The sequence below is a fragment of the Bombus vancouverensis genome, chromosome 6 (genome assembly GCF_051014615.1).
Source record: "Bombus vancouverensis nearcticus chromosome 6, iyBomVanc1_principal, whole genome shotgun sequence".
NCBI lineage: Eukaryota > Metazoa > Arthropoda > Insecta > Hymenoptera > Apidae > Bombus > Bombus vancouverensis.
The window spans coordinates 8,885,290-8,898,904 of NC_134916.1; the positions used below are offsets into that span (position 1 = coordinate 8,885,290).

General features: G+C 39.6%; 1 protein-coding gene across 1 annotated transcript in view; it reads left to right on the top strand.

Annotated features, from left to right (window-relative positions):
* nAChRalpha6 (nicotinic acetylcholine receptor alpha6) overlaps positions 1-13,615 on the top strand; it is a 269,347-nt gene that overhangs the window by 159,831 nt on the left and 95,901 nt on the right. Inside the window, exon 7 of the mRNA XM_076619170.1 lies at positions 10,141-10,216. Within this exon, the coding sequence (XP_076475285.1) occupies positions 10,141-10,216 (76 nt within the window). The remainder of the gene's footprint in view (positions 1-10,140; positions 10,217-13,615) is intronic.

Below are 13,615 nucleotides of genomic sequence, written 5' to 3' on the forward strand. Positions count from 1 at the left end.
TTAGCAAATAAAAATACACGATCAAACGATCAAAAAGTTGTCTTTGCACAGCCAGACGTGTTACGGATACACGATAAAATGCAGAAATTCCAACAAAGTCGAATTGCCAGCACTATGTAACCCATAATTTTCATGCATACTTTTATCAAGTCTTTTAGATTAAGATTTTTGCCACATTGTACGTTTTCAGAAGCGTAATCGATGCGTTATCGACCAATCCTTTTCTGGCGTGTTGCTTCAGTTGTTCAACGTACTAATAATAAAATAATACACAGACTTTCACACAAATTCGCTTCTTCGAGATTTTCTTAAGAATACGGTTTTCTTAACCATCGGTCGGCGCCACAGGTGAAACAAACGACCAATATTTTTTTTTTAAACGATCTTGTGATGGTCTTTAAAAACAAAAAAGGCTTCATACACAATATGACAATATTACGGTTCCAACGTTCTTCCCAACCTTCGACAAAACATTTACATTTCATCGCATCGGAGAAACTTTGCTTGAAAACTTCTTTTCTTGCTGTTCCTTTTTATAGCAATCGTAACGAAGAGATTAATTTTTAAAGAACACCGCGCGAATATTTAACGGTGTACTTGTTCTTCGCCAACTCATTACTTTCGACAGAGATCGTTAACATTCCATCGCGTTTCTACGGAGAATATGACTTTAAATTTATTTTTAAATGAAATCAGCGATTTGTATTTTTCGTTCCAAAAACTCATATCTATTCGTTATTTAATTAGCGATAATGTTAATTCGATAATTTAGAAATGTAAAAAGCTTTAAATGCTTAATGCATGATCTTTCTTGCCTTTTATCGTCCATTATCTACTTGCAATTACGTGTACGTATAATTAAAACACGAGTGTATGAATATTCTACATTTATTAATTACTTTGCGTACAAGATTAGATGAAAACTATGGACATAAAATAAAGTTAAATTAAATGTATACCTACGAGAATTTAATCTTGAAAAAGGGATCTCATTAATGACAAAATAAATCTCAGCATAAAGTACAACAACGTGTCTTATAAGTAAAAATCATGTACTGTATTATACGAGTAGAGTAGACTATATTTTAAAAGATAAACGCGTGTAATAGTACATATTCTTACGTGAATTCGCGTTTTATTTCGCCAGTCTTTATCTTAAGCGAATGCATGTTGTATATTTTGTAGCGTGCTTAAGTATTTGTCAGTATACGATTAATTTTTACTTTTGTTATCTTTGATAAATAGAAGTATGGGTACCTACTAGTTTGCCACGTTATATTGATTTACAAAGATGTGGATTGTGTACAGTATAAAAACGTATGTATGCCAAGTATACGTATAAGGAAATAACGTGATTAAATTTTCTTAAGAGTAAGTTCGGTTTATTAAGAACTTGTATGTTAAAATGTGTGTTAAATTCCTCTGATTGTATATAAACTATAAAAGGTGAAAAAAAGAATTTAAGACCTAATAATCGATAAACAAACTTACGCCGTGTTTTCAATTGGAATCTTTAGTTTTGATTTTTTTATTAGTTCCTTTATTACTTTGTAAAATTTAACGTTTGAAAACAATGATGTTAAAAAATGTCATAGGTGATCCAAACAGTTTAGGTTGGATTTCAGCTACTTGAAGATATTCAGCTGCAGATTAATTAATTTCCAGTTTACACGACGAAACTGACATAAAATAAAAGTTTCGTCCAAATTCTTCTGGATCGCCCACGACTCAACGATATCAATTGAGATTTAGCACAAAACAGCTTCTCGAATTTTACTCAATTTTTAAATATTTTTCAATTAAAGGGCTAGCTATTATCAGTATATATCTGTACACACCACATTTAGAAAAACCTCGTCTTTTTATTTTGCAATAATTTGCTTTGCAATTAACATTATAGGCATTGGTTATTTAAAAGACTTAGACAGTAAATCTATAAATATTGCTAATTGTACTCTTATGCTGGCAGAGTAGCGATACAAAACTTTGAACTTCTTTTATGATCTATCCTACTGTTGCTGAAAGATCGGCAAATTTTCTATTCATTTCGCTACCTTACTAATTCTACTCAGAGTTACCGAACCAAACTCTTAAGAATTAATAACACCTTAAATGTGGCAACAAATTGACTTTTTCATTTCCATTAAGCCACAGGTCATGCTGCATCGTGTCTCAACAATATGCTAAAGCGGGATCTAATCATCTCCTCGACATACCTCGTTAATCATCGTCGCTTGAATCCTGCACACAAAGTTAGCAAACATTCGAAAGTCCTTCGATGGAATTTTTCTTCGACCAAGGATCGAATAGCGTGAAATAAACGAGCCACTTGATATACCTAACTTTCACCTGTTGCACGTGTGTTCCTACCAGCGCCACGACGTTCCGAAATACTTCACCCTTGGCCAATCTATTCTTTTCTTGTTAGAATGACGAGGCCACCGCCGTTAGCCTAACTCCGTTTGTTCTCGTCGCGTATCCTCTTCTACGCAATTCGTGAACCGCCGTGTTACGAAACTTTGCCCTGGTGAAGTACTCGCACGGTGCATAAAATCAGAGCGGAAAAGAAACGAACTTCGCAACTAAATACATCGGTAGATAGAAAGTTACATAGAAATAACGTAGAAATGTAAGAGATATATCGTATAATATTTTTCTATCTTTAATCAGTTTAAGAATACGTATGGTCGAAACATCCTATGCGCGTTTTATCTATCTTGTCAATGACCCGTGTAAAGTTTCAACCAATTTGCATAACGGTGAATCGCAGATTTTCAAAATACGAGCGAAATTTAGTTACAGCTTAAAGATAGGTGAGTGAAATTAATAGGTCGGGAGGAAGATAGTTTAACGTATTTATGAAAGATCTCTTATTATAAACGACGTGCCTCGTAATGACATCGATTTTCTTAGATATAGGTTTTCTCGCGTGTAGCTTATCTCTGGGAAGGAGAATAGAGAGTCTAAAAATCGATACTGTAGAATCTGATTTTTATGTACGTGTATCGCTTTATATTTCCACTTGCTTTCTATGTATCTTTCACATCTTCGTTCCTGTCTACATAAATACGTGGAATGGATACAAAACACATAAAAATTAAAAATTTACACAAAAGTTGTATACAGAAGTTGGTATACGGAAGTTGTCGAAATTAACGAAAAGGAGATTTACTTGGTCTAGATTTCAGAACTCGTGCTACCCAGATAGACAAATAGCGCCTTACTTTCATTCGTCGAATATTTGTCCGCATTAACATAATGGAATTCAACGCCATGGCTGTCGTTACAAACGATTTTGACAGAATTTTTTCAGGAAAATGTCATTCCTACATAGGAGACTTTCATGTCGTACAGTATCCGTAGCAATAAAAAAATTGCTTCAGCTAACAATTAAGGTATTTTCCCAGGATGAATTCTACAAAGGATAAAAACATTCGATGAATTGCTAATTATCGGGGAAAAATCAACATTTTATAGCTGAACGTTTATCAAACGCGATTCATTATACGTTATATTAAATGTCCATCGATATTAATCAAACCCACGTGAGTGTGCACAGGAGCTTTATAAATAACACGACGATCCACTTAATAACTTTCACTCCCGTAGAAAGTCCAAAGAACAAGAGAAAAACAAACGTGCTACGAGCTAACCGACTTACTCGTGTGTGCGAAGCAAATTCATTCCGTTCGGATGCGCTCTTACATGCGTGCCTTGCGATCGAGTTAGCTGAAAAGGGAAAAATGAGAAGCGAAGCCGGTGACACACGCGATGATGAAACTAATAAAAAAGAAAGAGTCAAGGAAAAACGAGATAAAACACTCGAGACACGGCACTCGCGTAAGATTTACCAAGCCCGAGCATTTACCAACCTCCCTCGATAATACATTAAGCATCGTGTTCACCCCTTTAGACCTTAAGTGTTTATCGTGGAGAAGTTGGTAAAACGATAAAAGAAGATCGTTCGTTTTTTCTATATCGTTTAATCGTGCATCTTTCAGACTCTTTATCTAAGACTATCGGATTACAACGTTTAATTAATCGATACGCTTGAAATAATTGCTTGTATCCGTTTCCAAACATCCGTATAGAGCACCATAAAGCGGATCGTTTACGGATAATTACGACAGTCGCATAGTTAATTATTTCATTCGTACGCGTTAATTAACGCACGGAATTATTGAATCGCGAGAAACGTGTTCCTCGACTGATGTATAACGACTACCGAGTACAACGTTTCATAGACGAATGATCTATTCGTAGAAGTGAAATAGTAAACATATGGTTCTTCGAATATGTAGGATATGCGTAAATTGAAAGAAAGAACGGACATCGTCGAAACGAACGATTTTCTTCATATGTGTGCATATCGGATGAAAGGCTCTCGGACTGCATGACAGAGAAAAATGAAGATTTTCTGTAAAAGTTGCTCTAACTAATTGTCTTTACTTTATATGTACGTATATTAGAACGTAGTGGCAGCGGTTTTTCGGTATTACGCACATCTATTCTACACGGTAGATCAATCCGGTGAAACGTGACAGATTCAAAAGAAAACGATTAATTACCTCGTTGAAACATGTTTGGTCGCAGTGATAATTCATGATGTTTGTAAAGGATTATTAATGGATTAATTCATACGTCTATTAGGAAAAATAGATTCAGACTATCTTTTAGTTCGTGACTGAATTTTTTTCTTAAAACCTTGCTCCGAATCTGATGAAATCGAAGAAAAAGAAATTTATTACGAACATTTATCAAATAGTAAAATGCCTCTACGCGTACTTTACAGATATAATAGGAGACTGTGCGGTAACAAATTGATCGACCCGATTTTAACGCTACTCGAACTTCGTACAAACAAAACTTGTCGCTTTACGAAACGATTACCTTGAGATCTCCTCAAACGGTACGACGTAAATTTTACGTTTAGGTTATCGAATTAGCGCACGAGGCGTTTAATCCCTATAAACTTGCTCGACTGTGTGGAAGCACGGTTGCGAATCCGCATGGTAGATTAATGATCCGCGAATTTTCAATGTGTACGGACGTGGTGATCGAAGCTGCGCAAACAGAAACGATGCTGCGACGCTTCGAAACACGAGACTCACGTAAATGCAGAACAGAAACGCTCGTGTTCGCGACTGCCAAGAAATTTCGGTGGGAAAACAAACGGTCGTGGCACGCGCGCGTTTCTCGAGCTTTCGACCGGCTGCCATTGCGAACCCCGTGGAAAATGCAGTCCGGGCGCATTTCATCGATTACTATGTCGCATATTACGCGCCCGCCATCGCCTCCGCCTCCGCCTCCGCCCCCCTACCACTGCCAACCCGTACACAACCCGCCGCCTCCATCGTTCTCATCGACCAAACAAGTCTGTCGAATCTCGTAGAGAAAACGGAGAGAGGAAAGGAGAGTGTTCTTTTTCGACACAGCAGACCCTGTATCACGCAACAACCCCGTAATTCTGGTTGGTTCACTAGCCCTTGGCTCTATAGCCTCCTACAACCATAGGCTAACCCCACACCCAAACCCATCGACCTCTCGAGTACATCACAAGAAATCAACATTCGAGCGATTAGTTATAAGTGTACAGCGCGTGTGTCGCATGCTCGGTGTGTATATGTATGTGTACATTTATGTGCATCTACGTTATGCGTGTATACACGTATACGTGTAAATACTCGGTCAATGTGTAATCAACGTGCGTTTGCGACACGTAGATGCATGCGTTCCATTCCCGACCAGCAACGATCCAGGTGATTCATACACCACTGCAGTCCCATTTATTATCGCGCGTCTAACCAAATGTATTTTTCTTTATTCGCGTACGTATACGCCAGAATCAAATTGCGTGCACATATTATTTTAACCAACTTTCGCGCGAATGCGTCATGCTTAGAGCTGCGGGATTTATTACGTTGCTTTCATTACGAACCTCTGTGCTCTTGAAAAGTTCTTTGAGAGATATTTGCTTTCGTCGAAAGCTATTGCGAATACGATCGATAATGCGTAATATTCGTATCGCCGCCTACTGTTTGGACGAGACGAACTATCCTTGCATACACGAAGAACGGTACAGGCGTAGATATCGAAACGTTTTATAATATATTCCCTGAGACATGTAACCCCATTCGAACGGCAATATCTGTATTATTCGTTAATGTGGATATTCGTGTTCTCCAGACGGTACAATATCGATATAAATGTTTTCGAGCGTTTCGCGAATGCTCGATTTGGCGAGACTTACCCGTCGAGTTAAGTCGATGAAACAGTATCCAGATGTTCGCAACCCTACGTGAATGGGGAATGTTCGCGCGTATATTTGTCGTCGGAGGCGCGGGCTGGTCGATCGCCCTCGTCGACGAGCTTTCGGTTATGCGAGCTGGTCGTTTCGACGATGCAAATGCTACCCGAGAGTACGCGTTATGCTCGTCTACATAAACGAGTGCGATCGTACTTGCCTGTCGAGCTCTTTCCATCCTCCCACGCAGCGACACGCACGATTTTATTCGCGGGATGAAATCTTTTGGCCGAAGAGTCCGGCGCTAATCGCGTTTCACGTTCGCACACGGCGTTGATCCTGGATCGGTGGCTCTATTCAATCAAGTTGATCACTCTGGGAATTTGGTAATTATCGTCGAACGCGATTACATTCGGGCGAGGTTAATTCTCAGTTGGCGATTGAATACATTGATCGGTGCTCTGGGATGAGAGCGTCGATTAAGTCGGAGAAATTATCGCGATTATCGACCCAATGAATATTTATTTGTATAGGTGAATCGCGATTATTTCTCTTCTTCGTCTTTTTTTCTCGTCGCTCACGCATTCCGTTTCGTCTATGGTAATCGATATCTCGTCTGATATGACGGACGTGTCGGGACAAAAACGATCAAGTCGAGTAACGTGAATCACGCTCGAGTCACCTGTCCACCGGTTCAGGATTAATCGTCAATCGCGCATGGACCGATAAATTCCAGGCAGACCTGAGTCCACGCTTTCTTGCCGGCTGATGGAAAATGGCAATTCGGAACGATGAGCGTATCGTTCTGAATGAAATGTATGGCGCCGCGACGTTTCCACGATCGTCTTTGGAACCGCTTGGGAAATCAAGATTTTGCAACGAATTACGTTTAATTGTTCAAGCTTCGACCAGGATGTCCGATTGAAACGAGAAAATTGCAAAACTAACGCGACGAAAGTTTATCAACTGCCGTACATTTTACTTTCGTCTAAGACGAAAGAAGGATCTATAAGCAGAGATTTATCTATTATAGAATAATTCCTATTTTTACACAGAACTCTCAAGAATTCATCGTCCGATGTGGATACGAGACAAATGTTACCTTTCGTTTTGTTGGACCAATCTTTTATCGTTCTTTTTATATGCAATTCAGTCGAAAATACGACTCGTGAAAATCATGTAGATTCCATTTCAAACGACAAATTACTTCAAATCGTAGATAAGTTAAAAATTTGTTTGCGCTCGAAGCAATAGTCTGTAGCTTAAGAAATATAGTATACGAGGTTCATACGTTATTTTACAATGTACATTACATGCAACGTATTATAAACATGTATCATCGGTGTTGCAATACGTAACTCTACTAAAATATCAATGCACGTATGTGCAATTGCTATCCGACGATTAGTCTCGATACAGCAGCCAGAGTGCTAAGCCACAATCCCTCGGGTTTAAACGTTCGAATCGGGTCACCTCCGTGAAATATACGTCTCGCGATGAATTACGAGAGACCAACGTTCGGAGCCGTTCGGATTCGTTCTAATGCCCAACGAGCCTGTGCGCGACGCTATGCAAAACGCGATCCCGAAAATATCATCGAAAAAAGAAGGAATTCTGCTGGCTTGAAAATGCTGGCTGACATGATATATCGGGTGTTCCAAGTAACGGTAACCATGAGATTATACGTCGCAATTTGGCTGACTATGAAAATGTTCATAGACGAAATTAAGCACTTTCGTGTTCCTTATATTTACGTAGAAAATACCAATTTTCCTAATTTTCTGATAATAATATTCGTTACGATTTATTGTCATCTTTTCGATAGTAAGAAATTTAATATTCTAGAGGTCGATTAACGCCTACCACTCGCGCTTGAAAGAATTCGTTACGAACAAATGAACGATAAACTATTCGAAAAAGAATTGCAAAAGTTGTTAAGATATTGAAAGTTCATCGGGAAAGATCCATATCCGAATTTAAAGATCCAAAACCGATAAAATATTAACTTTATGAAAATAAGTAGTCGATGCATTGAAAAGCAAATTTGCGCTTAAGTTCATCACGATCCAGAATCTTTCCGTTCGTTCGTTCCGGTATAAAGTTTTCAAAATTTCAAACGCGGAACTCGGAGCAATTAATTCGAACGACTTTGAATCGTCGAGAGAAGTAGAGTTCGTTCTTTGCCAACTAAATCGAAGGTGGAACGCCTTTCGATGCGCATAATCGGCAGAAACGCTTAAATCGAGTCAGTGAAATTTCAATTTAATATCGGCGTCTCTTTGAGGAAAGTTAGTTAGGTTCGACCGTCGTTTTGTCTCTGATACCCTTGCGCGCGAGTTTATCGAGAAATTTATTCAGTTTCGTCGTTTATTTAATAAATAAAAAAAAGAAAAAAAATCCCCAGAAATCCGTCCAATAAATCGTATCCTTTAACCGCGTACTCGAAATACGAGACAAACGGGGAACACTATGTCGAACCGGTTAAACGATCAAGATGCCGGATAATAGCAGGAAGCGTAGTTTAAGGGCAGGCCCCGAGGATGGAAATGCCGGTCGTAAAAGTTAGAACACGCTGAACCGCATCTCGTTTGGCTCTCGATCAAAGAGCAACAGATAGACAGGAAGGAGGTAGCGCCGAGCTTAAAGGGAACCGAAGAAACGGTTTAAAAAGCATTCTACGATAGAACAAGTGTTCTTTGAGGGATTCCTACAGTATTCCGTCCGGTTGCTGCTCAAGTACTAAATATAAGAAAAGATGCAAGAAATGCGTTAAAAAGGAGAAGGCAAAGGAACTTTACGAAATAATATGTATACAGTGTGAGCCAATATTTTAATTTTGTCAATATGTTTTGCGAGTATACGCGAAGGCAAGATACGAATGTTGCTCGTTAAAATGCTACAACAAATATACGAAATATGAACGAAGCGATTCTTTGATTTTCAATATAAGATTACTTCTTATTTATAACCATAGAAGCAAAAGATAGGTCAGAAAAATCGGGCCACCTCGTATAAGTAGAGTTACGTATTGTGCGACAGCTTCAAATTTTGGAAAGAACGATAAAGTTATCGGTAACTTACACAAACGTTAACGACAAGTTAAACATCGTAAGACGAATCCAAGTGAAAAATCAAAATAGCGTTTCAAACTTTGGGATGTCGGTAATATCTTCCTTTCGAAGAATATTTTGAAATTTCGCCAGCGACACGGTGAACAAGACCGGCCGGTGAACTAGTATAGGTGAAATAAAATAGTATATCAGTGTATGGTGGTTGATTGCGACGTCGATGAAGCAACGAAATACTCGTTCTAAAGGGAACGAGTGTTCAGAATGGGAACCGTAAAATCGAACCTGCGAGTGGCGCAGAAGCTCCGAAGGGAGAAACGGGATGAAAGATATCGAAAGTGCTTTGCTTTAATTTCGTATAAAAGACGCGTGAATAAATACGCTGAACGTCGAAGTTTCTCTTTGGGATAGACAAGTGGAGAATTAGATTCGGTATAAAAGCGGATTAAGCGGTTCTTGAAACGTCGCGAGTCGCTCGACGTTAGACAGCGGCAGAAGGCGTTTCTCTCATCGTCGACGAGAATCCCAGGCTTAGTCTGTCGATCGCCACGGATTTATCCTCTCCTTTATATACCAGATACGCACACGAAATGTCCTTCGCAACACGCCATCATCCTCTGAGCCTTCTCCTTGCACGATTTATCGAATACCGACACTGCCGCGCCACGTTGATCTGTGTGCATAGCTGCGAAAGTAGTCGTAGTCGTACCGTAGAAACGAAGTGACGTAAAGCTGTCGCACGTGCATGCGTGCCCGCTTCGTGTGACCTAGCGAAATGCCACGACCATAAACGTACGCCCGTGTTAATCGAAACTTTGTCGTTGCTAGGTCGACCTCGTGCTCAGCTCGGAGAAGGGCGGCGACCTGTCCGACTTTATCACGAATGGAGAATGGTACCTGATCGGTAAGTACTTTGAATACGCGATTCTCTAATTAAATTAAATTAAATTAAATAAGTATCCCTGTGTAATTAAATTATTTGACACGTTCTAATATTATTATTAAATATGACCGTTATAATTTCATTGGAAATTCGACATGTACAACGTTCTTATACTATAAGAATTTTTATATATCTATAGCGCCTTACATTTTTGCCCAGCCAAACTATAGTAGCATACTTTGTGGATATAAATACGAAAAGAAATATTACATGAACTTTGACACTGCAATTCAGCATCGTAGTTAACTGGAAATTCATTACCGATTCCTTTGTATCTCCTATTTGGGTTACGTTTATGTCTACATCCGTAGAATACACCGATAAAGTTTGGAAAATGCTGGAAAAACCCTGTGTGAGGTATAAGGAGAAAGCATATATTTAAGATTTAAGTATTAACGCAATTTTCATCGTTCTTTTCAAAACTTGAACTCATTTCCTCGCAATCTTCCTCGCCACAACAAAACTCCTGCAAATAGCGTTCCTTAATAATGTTTCAACAGGGAAGCCAATTTTCAGGTTCCCACGGTAAAATGCATTTTTCGCCGGACTTGGTTTTCTCGCGCGATATTCGTGTCACCGGCGCGTAAAGGAATGTTGATGAAAATCGTTAGGGTGGCCACTTCCGCGTTTACACGCTGCCAAGGATGTTGCCACGCGGCAAAAACGTCTCGCAAGTTTCTGTCTCGCGTATCCCATAAACTTTCGAATCGATGTAGCGATCGAACGAGCATCTAATCGCTTTACGAGTCTTCGATTTCGCGCTACCATGCTCGACTCGCTGGCTCTTCGCCGCTTGACGATATTCCTCCTTCGCTGCGAGGACGGTGATCGCCATGAACTTCCGTTATCTTTTTCGTTATCTTCTCGAGGCTACTTTGACGGTGTTATTCGAATTTCGTTCACGTACGACGATTTTGTCGATGCTAGCGCGAGCTTCGCGTATGAAAACGCGAGGCCAAGAATGTGAAATGCGACCGATGAATAATGGAGAGTGGCGGAGAGAATCTTAGCGGATGCGACTGGGCGAAATTGCATTAATAAATTTAGCTTTCCTCGCGATTCAGCGACACGAACTCGGTTCGAGAGCCTGCAACCCGAATACTTTCCTCTTTTATGGTTGCTGGCTTATACAGGGAATTTTCAGCGGTGGTATTTGCCTCGAGAAACACGCTAAGGTGATTCGTTGAGAGTCGGGGTAGTTTTGGGGATGGGGGGTTTATTGTTGAACGTGTACAACGTAGGGCGACCTGATATGCATAGGTGTCGAGGCGCATAAGACTACGTGCATAATATTCTACCTGGTGGCATACAAATGCTAGCGCAAACCAAAAGGGGGCGATCCTGCATGGACGAATAATCCGAAACGATGCTTTGGGAATTTTGAAAACGTTATGCCACATTTTTCACTTACTACTGCGCGTAGAATTAGCGCAACTTTTGTGACGCTTGCCGCAAGTTGTAGCAAATAAGTTCATCCGAATTCCATTAAGAAACGAGCTCCGCTCGCTTCTAAAAATCTAGTTCAACCCGATACCAATTCCACACGCCAACGAAGGGCACTCGACTTTCGACCGAAAACTTTTTTCTTAAGAATTCCTCGTTCGTTCGCTTCGCTCATGTGTGAGATTGGTATCGGGATTGGACTAGATTTTTACGAGCAAGTGTTTCTTTTCTATACAAAAATAAGTAAATCCTGTAGATTTACAAATCAGTTTTTGTTAATAATTTTTTAAAAAATAACGCACGACGGCTAGAACCTTCCGAAGTTTACCCAGAAGTGTCCGTATATCATACGAGGTCCCGACCATTCGTCAAGATCAAAGCAATTGGGACTGGATCCCCTTTCGTCAACATTTGCCAAACGAGATTGCAAACAATTTATCCTAAAGGTTAATTCCTTTTTTTTTAATCCCCAAACTCGAGTACAAAAAGGCACAGAACAATGGAAAGCAAAGTTAAACATTATGCATTATGTTATTCATTTTAAAAAAGCACGAAGAGGAAAAAATGGCTATTATATATTTCGAATAAAACTGCGAACAATAAAAGTCATCCGTGTCTCGTACAGAGACGCGCCGTCATCGAGGTCATTAAAATTGCATATTTCCACAATAAGGCAGTCACAGATGTAACTTTTATAATGTTTGCAATTAGGGCAAACGCATCGCGTGGGAAATTAACGTCATCCGAATGCAAATGTCTGGCAAAAGAATTCCTACGGCGCTGCAACTAGCGAACAAGCCGCCAGTTAGAATTTTCTTACCGATTGAAAGTAATTAAGGTAATTAAAAACTATCGACTTCCTCGCGCTGCAGAATGTTTAAGTGCACTTTTTCCATTGTTTTATTTTTCACGATATCGGTGGTATCCTTATCAGCTGTATTACTTCGATTGACGTTAAAATGTTTCATGAAACGACGAGAAATTATGCGTCGAAAGGGTAAGACGGGATACACAGACACTAGATCGGTGTATATGAAATTAGTTTCTTTGAAATTTAAATTTGACTGGCTATTACTTACCAACCATTAAATTTTTTCCAGACACCAATTATCGACCACATTGCAGAAGAAATTTGCCATAAATTGCGTGTATTTGTAATAATATTTGTAATAAAAATATGAAAACCTCGTTATGGGCACCACGAATAATCCAAATATTTGCGCTGTCACGATTAGGCATTAATGGGACGAAACATTGGAGGCGATCGACGAAGGGAGAGGGTCGCGTTTATAACGACAGCGTACGATTTCAAACGGACGTAGCCAACTAATAAAAGCAGTTAAACGGAAATCACGAGGTACCCTGCTCGTGTTTCCGCGGTTACTTCTACTATGACTAAGCTTGGCTACCTCGACGATGCATGCTGCGCCCAGTAATTTGGAATTAGTCTGAGAGTTTGTGTCATGCTCGCGATGTACGTTGCTCGCGAAATTAGCGAACCGTGTAAGCAGTGGCAGAGCCAGTTTGATCAAAATTACAGGTTGGAAGCTACTAACGATATTCGCCGATTTCTACTTTCCGCTTGAAGATGAGCTGTATCATTGCGGTGTTCATAAACGTATATTTGGTATTTTATTTAAGCCAAACGATTGTTTATCGATTTAACAGCAGGTTTGCGTCGAATATACAAATAAAGATCACGAGTTGTAGGATATAGCGAAACCTGTGAGCAGAGAGATTTTGAGCCGAAAATGTTAACAATTTCTCAACAGCACACTTTCGGTTCTGCGGAAATAATTGAATCTTGTCGAGCGAATGAAGAGTGTTTTAGAAAGGTTTTTGATGGACGTGCCTGAATTTCTTTTAAGAGCGTCTGCGTCGAGGGAAAGAAGCAGGAAAATAGGGAAAGAGGAAAGA